The sequence below is a fragment of the Eptesicus fuscus genome, chromosome 16 (genome assembly GCF_027574615.1).
Source record: "Eptesicus fuscus isolate TK198812 chromosome 16, DD_ASM_mEF_20220401, whole genome shotgun sequence".
NCBI lineage: Eukaryota > Metazoa > Chordata > Mammalia > Chiroptera > Vespertilionidae > Eptesicus > Eptesicus fuscus.
In genome coordinates this window covers 59,819,817-59,842,688 of record NC_072488.1, presented here as the reverse complement: position 1 = coordinate 59,842,688, position 22,872 = coordinate 59,819,817, and the positions used below count along the sequence as shown (strand labels likewise).

Below are 22,872 nucleotides of genomic sequence, written 5' to 3'. Positions count from 1 at the left end.
CTCATGTAAGGCTAAAAGAAGTCAGTATTGGGCACATACAGTCTTATCCCTTGGTAAGACGTATAATAACTATTTATAATAACTATGTAATAGTAGACCAGATTATAGGATTTGAGTTTTGACTCATACCATTTACTCCTTGGCCAGTAATTTGAATCATTCAGAGGCTTAGTTTCCTTATCTGTAAAATATAATCCTCTATGCTCCAATATGTTAAGAACTGCAAAGTTTACTAGAGATATAAATGTGACAATCAAGTACTTTGATTTATAATGCAAGGAGATTACAAATGAAAAATCTAAATTAATTCTATTTCTTAAACCTTCCAGACCACTGTACCGATTTTTTGGTAATTTCCGAATCTGCCTCTGTACCACTGTACCTAATTTTCGGTACTTTGCCTAGACCTATTTTCTACAATGTCTCCAAGTTCCATCTTATTCTAACCACTTGTTTGCATGTAACATTTTTCTATATCATGTTGATTTTTTTCTCTTTAATGCTCAGGAGCCCAGGTATAGGGGACAGTTAGGTTCAGGGCCTCAGGTCTGGTAGGGTTAAGGTTATAGTAGGGTTTTCAATCTCGTCAATACTTACATTTTGGACCAGATAAGTTCTTTGTTGGGGTGGAATGGGGGAGGAAGGAAGAAGACTGGCCTGGGCAGTATAGAGTATTTGTCAGTGTTCCTGGCTTCTGCTCTCTAGATTCCAGCAGTGTAGCCCCTCAGTTGTGACCATCAAAAATATCAAGACATAGCCAAAACCGGTTTGACTCAGTGGATAGAGCGTCAGCCTGCGGACTCAAGGGTCCCAGGTTCGATTCCGGTCAAGGGCATGTACCTTGGTTGCGGGCACATCCCCGGTGTGGGGTGTACAGGAGGCAGCTGATCGATGTTTCTCTCTCATCGATGTTTCTAACTCTCTATCCCTCTCTCTTCCTCTCTGTAAAAAATCAATAAAATATATTAAAAAAAAATATCAAGACATTGGCCAGGCCAGTGTGGCTCAGTTGGTTGAGCATTGTCCTGTACATCAGAAGGTCTTAGGTTCTTGCCCTTTGCTTACATTTCAGTCACAATATTCTTTTCTCCATTTTCTTTATTTTTTTTCTTTTTGCTCTTGATGTATCAAAAATTTTACTCAAGATACAAGGTTATTAATGTGTGACTCTGCCTGACTTGCTTTTTCTCCTCCTCTTTTGATACAATCCTTTTGTCTTTTTTAAATGGACAAATTGATCTCATTTAATCATACTGTATTTGTGTTTAATCCCAACCATCTAATTTTTATGCTTTCCTTTTTGTTTTCTCTCTCAATTTAGAGGCTTAATTTTCAGATATATATTTAAACCTTTATTTCTCAGATTACCTTAAAATAAATAGTGTCTATTGTGATCTCTCCCTTTCTCTCAGTACTTAGGGAGTGTTGTTGGCATATCCTGAGATTTTTACTCTTCATTATAGTTAAATAATTATTTTTCTACTTTGTTATTTATACTTCAGAAACAACATTTACTTTCTACTTTTCTAACTTTATTTCCACAGTTCCTTTTCCTTGAGTACCTACTTATCTTTCACAAGACAGCTTCCTCATTTGCAATTCTTCATGACTAATCTTTTTGGCTAGATTATCTTCCTAAAGGTTTTCCCCCCCTAAGAAAGTGTACATGGGTGATACATTTCCTGAATCTCCTTTCTGTCAACTTCAAATGGGAACCAGGTTTGCTCTTCTACAATTGTTAGGTTATACTGCTCTGAAGTAACATACAGTGAAGTGTCACTTAACATACATGTGGTCACTTAGTGTACAATTTGAAAAGTTTGACCTATTTATACTCCTGTGAAACCATCACTACAGTCAAGATGATGAACATACCCATCACCCACGAAAGTTTACTTGTGGCCTATGGTGATCTGTCCACTCTCACACTCCATCTCTAGGCAAACACTGACCTGCTTTCTGTCACTACCAGTTAGTTTATATTTTAAATCACTTTGTATAAATGGAATCATGCAGCATATACTCTAGGGCGATCTGAGTCAGCATAATTATTTTGAGATTCATCCATGTTGCTGTGTGTACCAATAGTTTATTATTTTTTTCACTCAAATGTTATTTTCTTTTAAAGTTCTTTTTAAAATAATGCATACTTATTGTAAAACTAGAGGCCTGGTGCACGAAATTCGTGCACAGGTAGGGTCCCTAGGCCTGGCCGGCAATTAGGGCCGATTTGTGGGGTGATCGGTAGGGTAATTGGGGCCCCCGCTCACACTCGCCTTGGCTGGCCTGGGGCCACCCGCTCACTGGCCGCCCCCCCCCCCACCAGTCGCCTCCCTCTGTGGGGCAACCAGCGGGGTGATTGAGGGGGCCCCGCTTGCACCTGCCTTGGCTGGCAGCCTGGCACCGCCCACTTGCTGGCCCCACTCCCCCCCACCACCACCGGTTGAGCATCTGCCCTCTGGTGGTCAGTGCACATCATAGCAAGTGGTTGAGAGGCCTTAGCATATCATTAACATATTACACTTTGTTTGGTTGAATGGCTGACCAGATGACCAGACACTTAGCATATTAGGCTTTTATTATCTACTAGAGGCCCAGTGCATAAAAATTCATGCACTGGAGGGGAGGTCCCTCAGCCCGGCCTGCCCCCTCTCACAATCTGGGAGCCCTCAGGGGCGGGAGGCAACCTGGCGATCAGGGGAAGGCGACATCCCATCACACCTCTACTGCTACCACTGCCGGCAACACAAGCCTCAGCCGGCCCTGGTTACCTAAGCCTCGGGCAGCCCTGGGTGGCTGAGCGGCTGGGAAGCAGCCATCCGAAGCTTGCCTGCACCTTAGGCTGGCCCTGGGTGGCTGGGGGGCTGAGGGAACTGGGAGACTCCAAAGGCAGAGCTGAGGGAACTGGGTGCTGCCATCTTGTGGCTGTGGGCACCGCCATCTTTGAGGGCGTGGCAGTCAATTAGCATATTCCCTCCTTATTGGCTGTGGGCGCCACCATCTTTGTGACAGCGTGAGGGTCAATGAGCATATTCCCTCTTTATTAGATAGGATACTAATAAAAAGGTAATATGCTAATTAGACTGGGAGAATTTCTTGGAGATCTTCCGGCTTCCTTCTGGACAAAGTCATGGTGGCGGGGCTGAGGCAGAGGTGGTTGGGTGATCAGGCCAGGAGGGGAGGGCAGTTGGGGGTGATCAGGCCTGCAGGCGGGCAGTTGGGGGCAAGAAGGCCGGCACGGGGGGCAGTTGGGGGAGAGCAGGCTGGCAGGGGGCAGTTGGGGGTGAGCAGGCCGGCAGGCAGAGTGGTTAGGGGCGATCAGGCAGGCAGGTGAGCGGTTAGAAGCCAGTGATCCCGGATTGAGAGAGGGATGTCCCTGTGGGATTGGGCCTAAACTGGCAGTCGGACATCCCCCGAGGGGTACCAGATTGGAGAGGGTGAAGGCTGGGCTCAGGCTCCCCCCTCCCCCCCTTTGCACTAATTTTGTGCACCGGGCCACTAGTATAGGATAATAAAGACATGTTTAATGGAAAAAAAAAAAACAAAGGTTCCCAATCTTGAGTTTATTCTTTTTTTTTATTGCTGAGTAGTATTCCATTGTACAGATAGCACACATTTCATATATCCATTCACCTGTTGATGGAAATTTGAGTTGTCCTAAGAATTGGCCAATTACTAGTATAGCTAAAGCTACTATAAACATTCATGTACAAGTCTTTGGATGGACATAAGCTTTTGTTTCTCTTGGGCAAATATCTAGGAGTTCAGTGGCTAGGTCATATGGCAGGTGTATGTTTAACTTGGTAAGAAATTGCCAACCTTTTTCTAAAGTGGTGGTTCTATTTTGCTTTGCATTCCCACCAGTATGTATGAAAGATAGTTCTAGTTACCTCACATCCACTCCAACCTTTATCTGATTAGTCTTTTCAATTTTGGACATTATAATAGATTAGAGGCCCGATACATGAAAATTCATGCATTGGAGGAAGTGTCCCTCAGCCCGGCCTGCCTCCTCTCACAGTCCAGGAGCCTTCAGGGGCGGGCAGCAACTCGGTGATCAGGGGAAGGCAACACCCCAATCACACCTCTGCTGCTGCCACTGCCAGCAGTGCAACCCTCGGCCGGCCCTGGTTACCTGTGCCTCGGGTGGCCCTGGGCAGCTGGGCAGCCGAATTCCAAGGCTTGCTTGTGCCTCAGGCCCGCCCTGGGCGGCTGGGCAGCTGCCATCCGAGGCTTGCCTGTGCATTGGGCCGGCCCTGGGTGGCTGGGGGGCTGAGGGGACTAGGGGACTCCGGAGGCAGGTGCCCCGGCGGGGCAGGGGACTGAATGCTGCCATCTTGTGGCTGTGGGCACCACCATCTTTGAGGGTGTGACAGTCAATTAGCATATTCCCTCCTTATTGGCTGTGGGCACTGCCATCTTTGTGAGGGCGTGATGGTCAATTAACATATTCCCTCTTTATTAGATAGGATGTGTAGTTAATTGTAGTTTACCTTAGTAGCTGATGTTGAATGTCTTTTAATGTGCTTAGCTGACATTTGTGTAATGGCCAATTTTTAAAAGTTGGGTGGTTGATTATTCAGATTCCTTATATGTTCAGGATATAAGTTCTTAATCAAATATGTGATTTGCAAATATTTGCTCTCAATGTGTGGCTTGCATTTTCATTTTCATAACAATATTGTTTGGTGAGTATATCTATCGTGTTTTTTCTTTTATACCTAGTGGTTTTTTTGCCTTGTTCAAGAAATCTTTTTCTATTTCAAGGCAATGAAGATAATCTCCTGTTTTCTTGTTGAGGTTTTAGAATTTTAGTTTTTAATCTTAGAACTCTGGTTTATCTAAAGTTAATTTGAGTGCCATGTATGACATACGGATAAAGGCTTACTTCCCTCCAATAGGTTTAGCTAGTTGTTCCAGCTCCATTTGTTGAAAAGGTATGTTTCTCTATTGAATTGCATTGATGCATTTGTTGAAAATCAAATGACTACAAATGTGAGTTCATTTCTGGACGTTCTCCCGTTCCATTAATCTATTTGCCTTTATACCAGTACCACACTGTCTTGATTGCTTATAGCTTCTTTTGAGTGTGGCAAGATATACATAATTTAAAAGTTGCATTTTAAACCATTTTTAAGTGTACAGTTTAGTGACATTCGGTATGTTTACATTTATTTTCACAGCAGCACCATCCAGCTCCAGAACTTTTTCATCATCCCAAACTGAAACATTGTAACTCTCCTTAACCCAAACCCTGGCCATTCTATTACACCATTCTATTTTTTTGTCTCTATGAATTTGACTACTCTAGGTACCTCATTCATATAAGTGGAATCTTACAGTATTTGTCCTTTTGTGACTGCTTATGTCACTTAGCATAAGTGTAAACTTAGTCTTCAAGGTTCATCCATGTTGTAGCATATATCAGAATTTCCTTTCTTTTTAAGATTGAATAATGTTCTGTTGTATAAATTACATTTTTTTTGTCCATTGATTGATTGATAGGCATTTGGGTTGCTTCCACTCTTTGGCTTATTGTGACTGATGCTACTATGAACATGGATGTCCACATGTCTGAGTCCCTGCTTTCTGTTTTCAATTCTTTTGGGGTGGATTTACTGGATCATATGGTCATTGTTTAATTTGTTGAGGAACTTCCATACCATTTTCCGCAGCAGCTGCACATTTTACACTCCTGCTAACAGTGTCCATGGGTTTCAATTTCTCCACATCACCAACTTCACTTACTCCAGTTACCAACACTGGCTATTTCCTGTGTTTGTTTTTGTAGTAAATAACCTGATGGGAGTGGAGTGGTATCTCATTGTGGTTTTTGGTTTGTACTTCCCTAGTGATCAATAATGTTCAGTATTTTTTCATGTGCCTGCTACCCATTTGTATGTCTTTAGAGAAATGTCTGTTCAAGTCATTTATTGATTTGAGAGAGAAAGAGGGAGAGAAAAACATCAATGTGAGAGAGAAACATTGACAGGTTGCCTTCTGTACACACCCTGATTGGGGATCAAACCTGCAACCTGGGCATGTGCCCTGCCTGGGAATCAAACCAGTGACCTTTTGCTGCACGGGACAATGCTTAACCAATTGAGCCACACCGGCCAGGACACTGATGCTATTTCTTAGAGTTTGGGCGTTTGCTCACATATCATTAAATGTTTTATTTTCTTCATTGGTTGCCTCCCAACTTCTTGCTTTCTCTTTTATCCTCCTCAAATCTGTCCTCTATACTAAATCCAGAATAATATCTTTAAAACCATGTCTGTCTCTGTCTCTTACTCCTCCAGACCCCTTGTATTGCATTTAGAATATACACAATTTGAACTTCTTACCATGGCTTCTCACCAGAGCACAATGTAATCTGAATCTGCCCCCTGCCTTGCCTTCCAGCCTCATTTTCCTCTCTTCTTTACCTTCTCTCCAAACTCCAGCCACATAGACCTGCTGTCTTTTTTCCAACATGCAGGCTCTTCCCTGTCTGAGGACCTGTGCCCATGCTGTTTTCTCCACCACCACCCAGTCTTGCTTCCACCACCCAATCTTACTTCTGCACACAGCTCTCTTTACCCTTTAGGCTTTAGTGTAAATGTTATCTCTGAGGACAGGCCTTCCCTCATCACATGTTTAAGCATGTCACCTATTCTCTGACACAGCACCTTTCCAGGGTGTTCATAGTCCTTTATTCAATGTTTAAACACATTTTTCTTTACTTTTTTACCCATCACTGTTTATCCCCCTATATCCTCCTCCACCTCTACCCACCTCGCTCCCTCTCCAATACCTTGGGGTCTATAATGGCCGTAACTGTTGTACACCAACACGTGGCACACAGCGGTCAACAGTGAGCAGTGAGAGGCACATGGAAGAGGACTCTTCTCATTGGAGGTGTTGGTCTGACAAACTTTTAAAAACCAATTACATTACTTTTTATTATTTTCTTGTGTGTTAAAAAATGTAATCCAAATTATTCTCACACTTAAATTATAGGTTTCCCCTTCTATCTGAAAGCAAAGTTTTCTGTGAAACTTCTCATAAGCCAAAATGGTGTAAAGCAGAGAAGCACAGTCATATCTATGGGGAAAATTTTAAGTGTTCCCAGACCCAAAATTCAACACAGGCACAACGTCTTTATTTTGTTCATCACGATCAATATGCGTAATTATGTCCAGTTTCATGCTAAAACTTAACATTCTTACGAGTTCTCTCAGCCTTTTCTGATACCCTAAGGACACGGCTTGCAAAGGGACATACAAAATCAAGGGAGATAAGACTCAGATGCTCTAGGTTATTTTGGTTACTGAAAGCAGGTACTAATGCAGGTGTTTCGTCAAGTGAAGTGGCATAATGTGAACTTACAAAAAGCAGAGGATACCTGTACATACTAGTAGTGTGACAAATCATTTCATATGATTTGGGCATCAGGTTTAACCTGAAAATTCAAGTGAGCATAAGATCATGATTGAAATTACAACAAAATATTTTGGATATTTCGTATGTCTCTAGAATAAAGATTTTATTTTAGTATTTTTACCATTGTTTTCTTCCTTTCACAGACTGAGACAACACTTGGATTCAGTTCCTATCAACAAAAAAGGTAAAGAAGGCATATATATATTTTTTACAATATATAAAATTCAGTAGATTTAGTAAAATACTAACATACTTTCAGTTCCTTCTGGGGGATTCCTGCAATGTTCCCCATTTCTTCCCCATACTTTTTTGATGAAGAGGGAAAAGTATATTATAAATCATATTATATCATGTATTTCAACTATTGTGTATGGAAAACCAGGTTTAAATCTGAATTTACATGTGATGCATTGTGTAGTATATCATATATGAAAGGTTTTTACTCCGAGCTGAAACTTCCTGGCTTTTTCAGAGGATCAACTTTGTAACTCCCTAGAGACTTCTCTTGTGGCTCTCCCTGCCTTTTATGGACTGACCATTGCTGCCTTCAGTATCGCCAGAGGTCATTCTGTCTGCAGGCCCCTAGAGGGGAAACTGGGAGTAGTGAGACCCAGTCCCCTGAAAAGGATGCCTTTTAAACACAGATTCTCACGACTACAAGAGAGCTGTTTTACCCTCAGGTGTTATTAAACTGTTCCAGTATACACGCATGTGAATTGAAGATGCCTTTTACACCTCCACATTTTTTGGTCTTTTGGTAGCTTCTCACATGTATTATGGAGACAATATAAAGAATAATACTGCCTGATCCTCTTCCATATTCAGAGAGGGCCTGGTTTCTGGAGGGAAAGAAGAGTTTTTTGTGAATGAGAGATCCTTGATACTGAAGTACATCCAGAAGTATCTCCACACCAGTGAAATTCAGATGGCATCAACAGAACATTTTATTTTGAGACAGAAGTAGCAAATATTCCGATTAAGACTAGGACAGCTAGAAACTTTACTTTAAAAATATGTATAATTGAAACTCCTTCAGTAATCACTGTGTTGTTGTTTTTTTGCTCTTTCATATCTGCAGTTAAATGTCCCTGCTCCCCTATTGCTCTGTCCTTCTCCCTAATGTTTTCCTTATGCCTCTTAGGACCTGATCTGCTTGTAACCCATGCCCTAAGGAGATGCCCACTGGCAATAGTGAGGTGTAGACTTCTCTACTATTATGCTTATAAGTTGTAATGCCACCTTCTGTCCTTCACCCCTCCCCAAATGTTTTTGACTCTGGTGGGATTATTTCCAGACCACTGAGAGTCTAGCCTGATGCCACCTTGGCTGGACCGTCTAAGAATCCTAGAACTCTGACCCATCTGAAGCAAAATTAGTGTTGAGAAAAGCATGCCTGATAGCTTGTGCTTCTTCCTCAATCCTTTATTCCAGCAGTTAGGAAATTAGCTACGGAATTATACTGGGCTACATTTATGAAAATGATCTTATTCATCATGATCTTGATCAAGATCTGGGCTTTGAGTTATTTTCCTTGTATAATGAAGAATTTACCTGAATACGTAATGATATTCTGATCTCACGTTCCACTTACCTGTTATCTGCATCTGTCTAATGAACTACCCCGAAACTTACTGGCAAAAAACAATCATCATGCTATGCTGTCAGATACTGTAGGGCAGGAATTCAGGCAAAGCTCAGCAGAGACAGCTTGCCTCTGCTCCATGGTGATCGGGGCCTCAGCTGGGGAGACTCCAGCGCTGGGAATGACTCAATGGCAGGGGGCTGGAGATAGGATTGCTCTCATGTTGGTGCTAGCTTGTTACCTGGGACTTCAGCTGAGCAGTCACCTAGAACACCTGCATGTGGGCCCCTCTGTGTGGTCTTTCACAAAGGTTTGGGCTTCTTTATTTTACAGCCTGTGGCTGGATTCCAAGAGTGAACATCCCAAAGAGATCCAGTGGGAGCTGGATCACCTTTTATGACCTATCCTCATATAGTGTTACTTCTGTCATGTTTTTGGTCACTTAGATTGGCATGGAATTAAGGCATTAGTGAGGTGGAGGCAGAGATTTATACCTATTGGATAGCAGGAATGTTGGAGAATTTGTAGATAAGTTTTACAACAATCATACCTTTTTTTCTCACTGAGACAATGAATTAGATAGACATTAGGTTCAAATTGGTATGCAGTAATACCATATGGTATGGACTGGATTGGGCAGTAAACAGATGTTTAGTCAGCACAGGCTGCTACAACAGAATACCACAGATTGGGCAGCTAAGCAACAGACATTTATTTCTCACAGTTCTAGAGGTAGGGAGTTCAAGATCAAGTTGCCAGCAGATTTGGCTCCCCAGTGGGCTCTCTTCTTGGCTTGCAGAGATCTGCCTTCTCCCTTTTGTCCTCACATGGCAGAGAGAGAAAGAGGAAGCAAACTTTCTGGTGTCTCTTCTTTTAAGGGCTTAACCCTGAAGACCTCATCTAACCCTAATTACCTCCCAAAAGCTCCATCTCCAAATGCCGTCACATTGGGGGTTAGGATTTCAACATGTGAATTTTGGGAGGATGCCGTTCAATCTATGGTCATATACAAGTTTAAATTTAGATTTTAGCTCGTACCAACCAACTAAAAACTAAAGAGCTGTCCCTGGCTGGTGTTGCTCAGTGGTTACAGTGTTGGCCTGTGCACCGAAGAATCACTGGTTTGATTCTCAGTCAAGGGCACGTACCTGGGTTGCGGGTTCACTCCCTGGCCTGGATTGGGACACCTGCAGGAGGCTACCAGTCGTCGTGTCTCTCTCATACTGATGTTTCTCTCTCTCTCCCTAGATCCCTCTCTCTCTCTCCCTCTCCCCCCCTTACTTCCTCTATCTCTAAAAATCAATGAAATAGAATAAAGCAAAAAAAAAACAAAAAAAAACTAAAGAGCTGTATTTATGAATTCTATTTAATAAATCATTTGTTATTTAATAAATCATTTGTTTAAAGCATGTGACTTGGAGAAAATATAGTCTCTGTATTTACCTAGCAGTAATGATCAGAACATAGCTTCACACTGGAAGAATTTAGCCAGTCCTTTTTATATGTGGCTCAGTGTTGCACAGTCAAATTAAACAGTTCCTGAACTCTCATTTAAATATGAATAACTTTAATGGAAATGTACATGTAAAATAAAATGTGAAATGGAAATATAAAATAAAATGTGCAGTCGTGTAACAACAGAAATTGTAAATGTATAGTTGTATCAGAATAGAAATTGTATTTTTTTTTTCAGTCCAAATACAAACTTCTATCAAAGTGTCAGAGTTTGGGTTTGAAAATTTCACTAAGATGAAAGTTATCATATAATCAGAGATTATTCTAACAAGAGACCCCCGTAGATTGTCTTGTTGAGCCCCTTTGTTTGATACATGAAGAAGCTGAGACTCATCCAACCAAGGGATGTGCCCAAGTTTAGTTAGAATTCATTATCTTCTTCTTTTTTTAATCCTCACCTGAGGATATATGTTCATTGTTGTTTTTTTTTTGGAGGGGGGGTGTATTGGTGTGAGAGAGAAACATCAGTTGGTTGCCTCATGTCTGTGGCCAACTGGGGATTGAACCTCAACCTAGGTATGTGCCCTGACTGGGAATCGAACCCACAACCTTTTTACTATATTGGACGACACTCCAACCAACTGAGCCACCAGGCCAGGGCAGAATTCATTCTCTTCTGATTGCTAGCTCAGTGTTGCCTTCTCTTTGACTATTCTTATACCAAATATGGAATTCTTCAATATTCACTATATGTTCTCTTTCAGCCAACATTCCTAGAAGAGGAATATAGAGAATTAGTAGGGATTAGAGGGGAAAGGCGATGAAAGAGCAGGGATGCCAGTGGAGGCATGCGGAAGGCATGCTTCAGAACTTGAGAGTACATGGCAGGGAGGAGTGTTGAAGAGAGGTAGGAGATGGGTTCTGCTTTCAGCTTCTTACAGTATCTGCTCTGTGTGGGGACTCTGGATATACCCCCGCCTTCAGGGGTCTGGAAGGGTCGTGAAGACACCACTTCAGATGAGGTTGTCAAGCATATGTGTTGTTGAAGGGACAGGATACAGTCTACCTGTGGAAGGAAACAGCACACTTGGAGAGGGTATTAGGATCAATCGTGAAAACCTCAGGTTTTAGTTTAGGGGATCAAGGTATCTAAGACAAGTGGCTTAAAATATCTATTTAAAAGCTTTTTCACATTTTGTGTCATATTTACAAGGGAAAAAAATGAACTTTAAATTACTTCACAACATAAACCACAATTAACTTAAAAAGAACAGTAAGCCTATATGTAAGATCTAAAAGCATAAAACATTTACAATAAGTTTAGTAGAAATGTTTGCAATCTGGACAAGCTTTTTTTAGGACACCAAAAACACATAAAAGAAAAAATGATACATTGGACTCATCAAAATTAAAAACTTTAGCTCCTCAGAAGGCACCATTTCCCCAACTATATTAAGATATAATCCTATATAATAAAGATGTAATATGCAAATGGTTGTTATGCCATGAAGCATAACCACCAACCTCGTAACGACCCGATCACGGATCAGCGGGAGGGTGGGGCAGCAGAGAGCTACAGGAGGGGGCAGGGCAGCAAGCTATGAAGAGGGGGGCGGGGGCAGAGGGAGCTACAGGAAGGCGGGTCAGCAGGTGGAGAGCTACTGGCGAACTACTGGTACATGGATTCGTGCACAGGGCTACTAGATGATATATAACATTGTATAAGTTTAAAATATATAATACGATGATTCTATTTATGTATATATGCAAAATGGCATGCGGGGAGTGGGCCTAAGCCGGCAGGCGGACATCTCCCAAGGGGTCCTTAGCACTGCTGTGGAGGCAAGAGAGGCTCCCACCATTGCTGCTGCACTCGTCAGCCATGAGGCCAGCTTCTGGCTGAGCAACGCTCCCCCTGTGGGAGTGCACTGACCACAAGAGGGCAGCTCCTGTGTTAAGCGTCCGCCCCTGGTGGTCAGTGTGCATCATAGTGACTGGTCATTCTGCCATTCAGTTGATTTGTATATTAGCCTTTTATTACATGGGAAAATCATGTCATCTGCATACAGAGATAATTTCACTTTTTCTTTCCAATTTTGTTGCCTTTTGTTTCTTTTTCTTGTCTGAATACTCTGGTTAGGACTTCCAGTATTATGTTCAGTAGGAATGGTGAGAGTGGGCACCCTTGTCGTCTTATGATATTAGAAGAAAAATATTAATTGAGCATAGTGGTTTGGGTCGATATCTGGATTCTCTATTCTGTTCCATTGATCTATATGTCTGTTCTTGTGCCAGTACCAGGCTGTTTTGAGAACAGTGGCTTTGTAATACAGCTTGAAATCTGGTATTGAGATCCCACCTACTTTATTCTTCTTTCTCAGGGTTGCTGTGGCTATTCGGGGTCTTTTTTTATTCCAGATGAATTTTTGAAGAGTTCTTTCTAGGTCTGTGAAATATGCCATTGGTATTTTAATGGGGAGTGCATTGCATCTATAGATTGCTTTGGGTAGTATGGACATTTTAATGATGTTGATTCTACCAATCCATGAACATGGTATGTTCTTCCATCTGTTTACGTCTTCCTCTATCTCTTTTTTCAGTGTCCTGTAGTTTTCCGCGTATAGGTCTTTTACCTCCTTAGTTAAGTTTATTCCTAGGTATCTTAATTTTTTTGGTGCGATGGTAAATGGGATTGCTTTTTTAGTCTCTCTTTCTGTAAGTTCACTATTGGTGTATAGAAATGCCATAGATTTCTTGGTGTTAATTTTGTATCCTGCTACATTGCCAAATTCATTTATTAAGTCTAATAGTTTTTTGATGGAGTCTTTAGGGTGTTTTTATGTACAGTATCATGTCATCTGCAAATAAGGACAGTTTTACTTCTTCTTTTCCAATTTGGATGCCTTTTATTTCTTCTTCTTGTCTAATCACAATGGCTAATACTTCCAACACTATGTTGAACACGAGTGGTGAGAGTGGGCATCCCTGTCTTGTTCCTCCCTGTCTTGTTCCTGTTCTTAGGGGAAATGGTTTTAGTTTTTGCCCATTGAGTATGATGTTGGCTGTGGGTTTGTCATACATGGCTTTTATTATGTTGAGGTATGATCCTTCTATTCCCACCTTGGTGAGAGTTTTTATCAAAAATGGGTGTTGGATTTTGTCGAATGCTTTTTCTGCATCAGTTGATATGACTCTGTGTTTTTTATCTCAGTTTGTTTATGTGATGTATCACGTTTATTGATTTGCGGATATTGTACCATCCTTGCATCCCTGGGATAAATCCTGCTTGGTCATGGTGCATGATCTTTCTGATGTACTGCTGGATCCGATTTGCTAGAATTTTGTTGAGGATTTTAGCATCTATGTTCATGAGGGATATTGGCCTGTAATTCTCTTTCATTGTGTTACATTTATCTTGTTTTGGTATTAGGGTGATGCTGGCTTCATAGAAGGAGCTTGGAAGTGTTCCTTCCTCTTGAATTTTTTGGAATAGTCTGAGAAGGATAGGTTTTAGTTCTTCCTTGAATGTTGGGTAAAACTCCCCTGTGAAGCCGTCTGGCCCTGAGCTTTTGTTTGCTGGAAGCTTTTTGATGACTGCTTCAATTTCTTCCAGTTACTGGCCTGTTGAGCTGTTTAGATTCTTCCTGATTGAGTTTTGGAAGGTTGTGTTTTTCTAGAAATATGTCCATTTCCTCCAGGTTGTCCAGTTTGTTAGAATAGAGTTGTTCATAGTATTTTTTAACAATCCTTTGTATTTCGGTGGGGTCTGTTGTTATTTCTCCTCTTTCATTCCTGATTTTTTTTATTTGGGTCCTCTCTGTTTGCTTCTTGGTGAGCCTGGCTAGAGCATCAATCTTGTTTATCCTTTCAAAGAACCAGCTCTTGGTTTTGTTGATCTTTTGTATTATTTTTTTGGTCTCTATGTCGTTTATCTCTGCTCTGATCTTTATTATTTCCTTCCTTCTGCTTACACTGGGCTTTTCTTGTTGCTCTCTTTCTAACTCTTTGAGTTGTAGGGGTAGGTAATTTATTACCATTGTTTCTTGTTTTTTGCAGTAGGCTTGTAGAGCTATGAACTTCCCTCTCAAGACTGCTTTTGCTGTGTCCCATAGATTTTGTATTGTTGTTTTTTTATTGTTGTTTGTTGCCATGATGTTTTTTATTTCTTCTTTGATCTCTCTGGTAATCCAGTCATTGTTTAATAGCATGCTATTTAGTCTCCATGTATTTGGGGGGTTTTTTTGGATTGTTTTTATTGTAGTTGATTTCCAGTTTTATGCCAGTGTGATCTGAGAAGACGCTTGATATGATTTCTATCTTCTTGAATTTGAAGAGAATTTGTCTGTGATCCAATATATGGTCTGTCTTTGAAAATGACCCATGTGCACTTGAGAAGAATGTTTATTTTGTAGCTTTTGGGTGAAATGTTCTGAAGATGTCAATTAATTCCATCTGGTCTAGTGAGTCATTTAGGATTCATGTTTCTTTGCTGATTTTTTGTTTAGAGGATTTGTCCAGTGGTGATAGTGGGGTATTAAAGTCTCCTACTATGAGTGTATTGCTGTCAGTCTCTCCCTTGATATCCTCCAGGAGTTTTTTTATGTATTTGGGTGCTCCTGTATTGGGTGCGTATTTGTTTACCAGAGTTATTTCTTCTTGTTGGATTGCTCCCTTTAGTATTATGAAGTGGCCTTCCTTATCTCTTTTTATGTCCTTCAATTTGAGATCTAATTTGTCAGATATAAGTATTGCTACCCCCACTTTTTTTTTCATTTCTATTCGCCTGAAAAACCTTTCACCATCCTCAGTCTGTGTGCATTTTTTTTTCTGAGGTGGTTTCTTGTAGACAGCAGATATATGGGTCATGTTTTCTTATCCAATCTGTTACCCTATGTCTTTTTATTGGGGCATTTAATCCATTTACATTTTAAGTTATTATTGATAGGTACTTGTTTGTCGCCATTTTTATTCTTTACCCCTCTGTACCTTCTTAGCTTCCTATTTCTTTCTTTTTCTTTTTTTTTTACAGCTGACCCTTTAGCATTTCTTGCATTGCTGGTTTGGTGGTAATGAACTCCCTTAGTCCTTTTTTGTCTGTGAAGCTCCTGATTTCACCTTCAATTTTGATTGATAGCCTTGCTGGGTACAGTATTCTTGGATTCAGACCCTTATTTGCATGATTTTGTATATTTCATTCCATTCCCTTCTGGCCTGATGTGTTTCTGTTGAGAAATCAGTCGCTAGTTTGATGAGGGATCCTTTGTAGGTAATTTTCTGTCTGTCTCTGGCCACTTTTAAGATTCTGACTTTGTCGTTGGTGTTTGCTAGTTTAATATAATGTGCCTTGGTGTCAGTCTTTTGGGGTTCATTTTGTTTGGGACTCGGTGAGCTTCTTGGATTTGTGTGGCTTTTTCCTTCCCTATATCAGGGAAGTTTTCTGTCATTATTTCTTCAAACAGGTTTTCTATTCCTTGCTCAGTTTCTTCTCCTTCTGGAACCCCTATTATGCGGATTTTTTGTTTGTTTGTTTCATGTTGTCCCAAAGTTCCCTTAGGCTCTCCTCCTGCTTTTTAATTTTTTTTTTCTAGAAGCTGCTCTTCTTGGGTATTTTTTCCTAACTTGTCTTCTAGCTCACTGATGCGGTCCTCTGCTTCTTCTAGTCTACTCTTAATGTTTTCTGTTGAGTTCTTTACAGCAGCGATGTCATTTTTCATTTCTTCTTGATTCTTCTTCATTTCCTTTTGATTCTTACACATATTTTCGAATTTGTCTTCCATTCTTTTCAGCCACCTTATGACCATTTCTCTGAATTCTTTCTCTGACAGGTTGCTTGCCTCCATTTTGTTTACTTCCTTTTCTAGTGATGCCTGCTTTTCTTTCATATGCGGGCTGTTTCTTTGTCTCTCCATGTTCTCTCTTCTCTGCGTGTCTGGTTATATAGTTCTCTCTCTCCTGCGTTGATTTAAATGCACAAAATACAACACAACAAGGCACTGAACACAAATATATTCACGATATTAACCCCAAATAAAGGTGACCACCAGAGAAAGGCGAATTAGAGGATAAGAAAGAAAGAAGAGGGGGAAAAAAGAGTGCAAAAAGGAAATTGGGAAAAGAAAAAAAGAGAGAGAGAAAAGAGAATGAATAAGAAAGAAGAGGGGAAAATACTATAAATATGGGGAGAAAACTCCAATAGAACAGCCACTGACCCCAACACATGCCAGCAACAAGTACCTGGAGATAAATGCAAACTACAAACAACAACTAATATCAAGTGAGGCAAGGGAAAACAGAAGCAAAAAACAAAAACAAAACAAACAAACAAAAAGCAAAACAATCTCATAAGCCAGCATAAAAAAAATCAATATAATCAGCAATCAAGGAAACAACTACAAAAGGACAGAGAGAGAAAAAATTTTAGATAGTCAAGAAAGAGAAGAGAGGTGTGTATGAACTTGGAGCAGGGGATTAGAAATTAGATATATAAGTAGGGTGAAATTTTAACGGGGTAAAAAGAAGGAATAGGGAAAATCTAAAACAGGAACAGGGTAATAGAAACAGGACAACAAAAGGGGAAAAGTGAGGAAGAGAGTGATGGTGTAAAGGTAAGGTTGAGATAGAGTAAAATGATGCTAAAGGAAAGATGAACATAGAATGTAGAACACTAATCCCAAAGTAAAATAAAGAGAAAATAAATGACACTTTTTTTTAAAATAAAAGGTAAAATAGTAGTAGTAATAATACTGACTGAAAATAAAAATGTAATAATTAAAAAGGTAAAATCAAGTGAGGAAAAAAGGAAAAAAAATAGTTTCTTAAGTAGAAAATGAAAAAAAAATAAAAATGTGCAGTAGTGAAGGTCATTCACTTCCTCTTCTGTTCTGTTGGGCACACCTGTTTCCTAGTCAGGACAGTATTGAAGTTGCCTGCATTCCACTGCTCCTCAGTGTTGTAAGCCAGTCCTGATTTTTAAGCAGGCAGTTTATTTGTGTTTACACAAGAGTTAATTTGTGATTCAACCCTTGGGTGGCAGTGTTTCTGGATTGACCTCCAGGTCTATAGGTCCTCTCTAGCTAGTGTTTAGATATTGTTTTCCCTGTGGCACTTAATACCGTTTTGGGGGAGTGGGTTGCCCCAGAGCTGGTTCTCTGATGGTTATTCCCCACTCTGATCCCCAGGTTCCAGAAAAACAACTTTCCCTTGAAGTCTCTTAGAGTGTCCCCAATTGGGGGATCCTATGTATTGGGCTTAGTAATCAGAAGGAAGAATTTAAAGAGGGGGGAAAAAAAAGAGCCAGAATTAAGTGTGCGAATTCCAGGGCTTCGCGCAAGTATGTGCAGTCTTTTTTCCCCTTGGGTCTAAACAGCCGGCACACTTTTAAAATTTTTAGGCTGTCCTTTTGCGCCCAGATCAAAATGGGTTGCTTTTTAGAGATCCCTTCTCTTTGCAGCTCTGCGAACCCCCTTCCACATTCATGGATCACGGCAGTCCTAACAGCCACGGATTTTTGTAGGCACAGACTTCCTCAGGTCTCCAGCTCCCGCGTGCGCGTTTCTCTCTCCTGCTGGGACCATAGACCTCATCTTCTCTAAGGCGAAATCTGACCTTTCCATGGTGGAGTGTAGAGCTCCTCTGAATCCGTGTGCTTGCACCACTTGGGGACCGGTGTTCTCGGGTTCGCAGCTGTTCATTAGTTCCGTAGTTGTAGATTCCCCAGGCTTTTCAGGCTTCCGATAACATCCACTTTTCCTTCAAGATGGCGCAGTCTCCACGTCCAAGATGGAACCCAGCAGCAGTGGGGGCTGCCCGGTCAGGGGAGCCCCGTCCAACAGTCCCCTACAGTCTCCTGGGGTTTAGCTCACCAACAAACACTCCCCGTGCGACCACACACTCTCTCTTTGTGTTCTCACTCACACACTATCTTGCAGTCTGCCTTCCCGTCAGCAGCCATCTTCCTTCTCCTGAAGAATGCCCTTTAGCATTGTTTGTAGGAAAGGTCTAGTGAAAGTGAACTCCCTTAGATTTTGTTTGCTGGGGAAGTGTTTAGATGGTTTTGTTAGTTGTAGTATTGTTGATTGGTAGTTATTTTTCCCTCAGTATTTTGAATATATTTTCCCATTCTTTCCTGGCCTGCAAAGTTGTTGTTGTTTTTTGTGGGGTTTTTTGTTTGTTTATTTTGTTTGTTGTTGTTTAGAAATCCACCTATAGTTTTATAGGGGTCCCCTTGTATGTAATGTGTCTCTTTTCTCTTACTGCTTTCAAAATTCTCTTTGATTTTTTAAAAATATATTTTTATTGATTTCAAAGAGATAGGGAGAAGGAAAAAGAGAGAAACATCAGTGTTGAGAGGGAATCATTGGTCAGCTGCCTCTTGCATGCCCCTTATTGGGGATCGAGCCCACAACCTGGGCATGTGCCCTAATCAGGAATCAAACTGAGTTCCTGGTTCATAGGTTGACACTCAACCACTGGGCCACACTGGCTGGGCTCTGTCTTTGATTTTGACAGTTTAATTTTAATGTGTTTCAGTATAACCTGTTTCAGGTTCAACCTATTTGGGGTCATTTGGGCCTCATGAGTCTTCGTTTTGTTTTATTTTGTTTTTGATATATTTTTACTAGAGGCTTAGTGCACAAATTCGTGCACGGGTGGGGTCCGGCTGGCCTGCCCCAATGGGGGCCTGTCGGGCTGGGCTGGCGGGGGGGAGGGGACGTGGGAGATTGGCCAGCTGGCCCTACCCCAATCAGGGTGGGGGGCTGATTGGGTACAGATGCTGATGGGGGAGGGGCCATGGGCAGTTGCAGGGGCTAATCGGGGCCCCCATCAGACCATTTGGCCCCCACAATGCGTGTCATAGCAACTAGTCGTTCTGTTGTTCTGGTCGCTTGGCTTTTATATATATAGATTGATTTCAGAGAGAAAGGGAGAGGAGAAAGAGATAGAAACATCAGTGATGAGAGAATCATTGATTGGCTTCCTCCTGTACACCCTACACTGAGGATTAAGCCCGCAACTCGGGCATGTGCCCTGACCAGAATCAAACTGTGACCTCCTGGTTCATAGGTCGATGCTCAACCACCGAGTCATGCTGGCAGGATGGACCTCGTGAATCTTAATATTAATTTCTCTCCCCGTGTTTGTGAAGTTTTCATTCATTATTCCTTTAAATATACTTTCTTTCCCTTTCTCTGCTCCTTCTGTGATTCCCATAATATTTTTATTATTTTTCTTGATTGTATCCTGTAGGTTCCACATGCTTTCTTCACTTTTTTTTGTTTTTCTTCTTTTTGCTCCTCTAACTAGATATTTTCAAATTAACTATCTTCCAGACCACTGTTTCTTTCTTCTCCTTTGTCAAGATTATTGTTCAGTGCATTTTATTTTTCAGCACTAGGATTTCTGTTTGGTTTCTTTTTAGTAGTTTCTATTTCTTTGTTTTCATTTTGTTCATGCATTGTTTTCCTAATTTTGTCTATATGTCTTATAGTTCACTAAATGTATTTAAGAATATCGTTCTTAATTCTTGGTCAGACAGTTCGAATATCTCTTTCTTTAGGGTCAGTTATTGGAGCTTTATTAGTTTCCTTTGGTGGTATCATGTTTACCTGGTTGTTCATAATTCTTTATTTTTTTCCTTGGTAACTACACGTTAGAGTAAGTGGTGTCCTCTTTCAGATTTTATCGCCTGCTTCAGCAGAAACAGTCCTTCACCACTCAGCTTAGGAGGCTTGATGGGTCAGCTGGTAGTATCTATCCATAGCTTGGGTCTCAGTTTATCCAAGGTCACAGGGGTGGGGAGGGAGATGCCAGGCACTGGGAGCTACGACCTCAGGCACCAGAGGGTTGCCAGGGAGGCTGCAAGGACAGTTGACAGGTGTGGAGCGCGGCAGGGAGGCCCTGAGGAGGCACGCTGTCCAGAGGCCCGGAGCGGCTGGGGGGCGGGGCTGACGCCATCTTTGTCGGGTTAATTTGCATAGTCACTCTTGATTGGCTGTGGGTGTCGTGAAGTGATGGTCAATTTACATACTTCTCTTTTATTAGTATAGATCAGTGGTCGGCAAACTGCGGCTCGCGAGCCACACGTGGCTCTTTGGCCCCTTGAGTTTTTAGTAAAGGCCAGCTTAGGAGTACCCTAATTAAGTTAATAACAATGTACCTACCTATATAGTTTAAGTTTAAAAAATTTGGCTCTCAAAAGAAATTTCTATCATTGTACTGTTGATATTTGGCTTTGTTAACTAATGAGTTTGCCGACCACTGGTATAGATGAATGAGTTACACATTTACTTTATGCAGTATGCTTTCCCCTTGATTGGATTAAGACGTCATGCAAGTTTGGGTTTCACACCCTTAAAACTGATGAACTTTATCAGTAGTAGTATCTCTTGTTTCAAAGGAGCCAGAGTTACATCTTGTCTTAGAAGGGCAGAAATCAAGAGTAGATTCTGTACCTCTTGCTGCATGTAGCAGCTGTCTTGTGAGAAATTGGCCTTCTTTGTCCCAACATCTTTAGTTTTGTGCTTTAGTACAGTATTGGGTATTTTTCTTCTTGTTGGAACATCTTTGTTGGGTATTTTTCTTCTTGTTGGAACATCTTTGCTGTTCACCATATGTAGAGGGATTTTCAAGCAGCACAGAGGATTGCTCTTAATTGGTAGGACTAAAAACACCTTTTACTTTAGAGCTTTTAATTCAATTATTCTACTCCTCAGACTATTTAATCGTTATAGAATTGAGTTAACCTTTTGCACTTGGGATGTCGAGTGTGACTCGACACGGTTAGCCTTAGAATAAAAGAATCGAGAAAAAAGCGAGCGAGTGCAAAGGGTTAAAGCTAAATTTCCTACATATTTTGTATGTTCTTGTCTATTTCTAATGTATTTTCTTTGTTTTTTGAGTAAAATTACTGTATTATTTGAAGCTTGTATTCTTGTGAATTGTGGTGGTGATGGAAATAGTCATCTCCCAGAATGAATTTTGTTCTTATATCACTTCTTAAAATGCAACAGAAAGATAAATATTGACTATTTAGAAACTTTAGTGGTCGACTGAATTTCTGACTTTCTTGGTATGTAAACAGATGACTAGTTATGTGGACTCAACCCCCATGTCGTTTATATTTAGCATCACTATGAGATCGTGGTGATGCTGAGAAGGTTTGCTATTCCGAAACCTGTTCTAGTGGGAAGTACTAGTATCAGATGGGATGGTTAGACAAGATACTCAAATATTTAGGCCAAGATGGCATAGATCAGTGTATTCCAGACTCAGGTTAAAAAGGTATGTCAGTTCTTGGAAATTTCTATCCCAAAATTAATTTTTATTTAATTCCTTTGCCATTTTTTAAAATTGATTTTTAGAGAGAGTGGAAGTGAGGGGAAGAGACAGAAAAACATCAATGTGAGAGAGAGACACATTGATTGGTTGCCTCTCGCACGTGCCCTGACCAAGGCCAGGGATCAAGCCTGCGACCGAGGTACATTTCCTTGACTAAAATCGAACCCGGGATCCTTCAGTCCACAGGCCAATGCTCTATCCACTGAGCCAAACCGGCTAGGGCTCCTTTGCCATTTTAGTTATAATATGTATATTGTCTTCTAAGTATGTGTAGTTGTATTATCTATTTATAGTTCATTGTACATATATAAAAAATCCAAGTGAATATGTTAAGGTATATTATTAACAACTATATCAACCAAATAAATTTTAACATTGCATCTACCTAATTAGTTTGTTTGTGCATTACCTTTCCATAGGAAAATTACTCCTGTGTTGTTGGTTTTTTTAATTTTGTTAAAACATACATTTACTGATATGCTCTAATAAAGTAATGCACATCCCTAATAGAACATTAGACTTAACCTTTCTTAAAGATATGTTTTTGTGACAAAATTTAAGTGTCTGACTTTGGCTTGGGAAATAGGTTATTTGAGGAATTGCTTCTTATGCTGTTTTCTTTTTACTTGCAGTATATCTCTGTACCGGGGTAATTGCAGGCCTATACGATTTGAACCACCAATGCTGGATTTCCATGAACAGTAAGTTTAAAATGTTCAGACCACAGTTATTCCTTTCAAATACTGTGTATACTTTATTCATGCATTGTCTTGCCTTTTGTCTGTGTTATCTACATGAGAAAGTTAATGTTCAAGTCACCAGGGAAACAAATAATGTTTAATGCAGTTTACATATGGGAAACAATATTATAAACCAAACATATAATATTAACTTTTGAAATTTAAAAACTACTCACATATTTCAGTCTTTTTTCAGAGACTCCTATCTTCAGGAGCAGAATAAAATTTATAGGTTACCTTTTCTGATTTGCACTTAATTTCCATTTTTATTATTTAAATGTTTCCTGTGGATATAGAAGGATATACTATTTGTTTAATATACTACATGTGCTT

At 40.6% G+C, this 22,872-nt stretch overlaps 1 protein-coding gene across 1 annotated transcript in view; it reads left to right on the top strand.

The window, feature by feature from the left end:
- TMEM131 (transmembrane protein 131) overlaps window positions 1–22,872 on the top strand; it is a 200,845-nt gene that overhangs the window by 56,383 nt on the left and 121,590 nt on the right. The window contains exons 3-4 of the mRNA XM_054728464.1: window positions 7,569–7,609; window positions 22,432–22,500. Of these exons, the coding sequence (XP_054584439.1) occupies window positions 7,569–7,609; window positions 22,432–22,500 (110 nt within the window). The remainder of the gene's footprint in view (window positions 1–7,568; window positions 7,610–22,431; window positions 22,501–22,872) is intronic.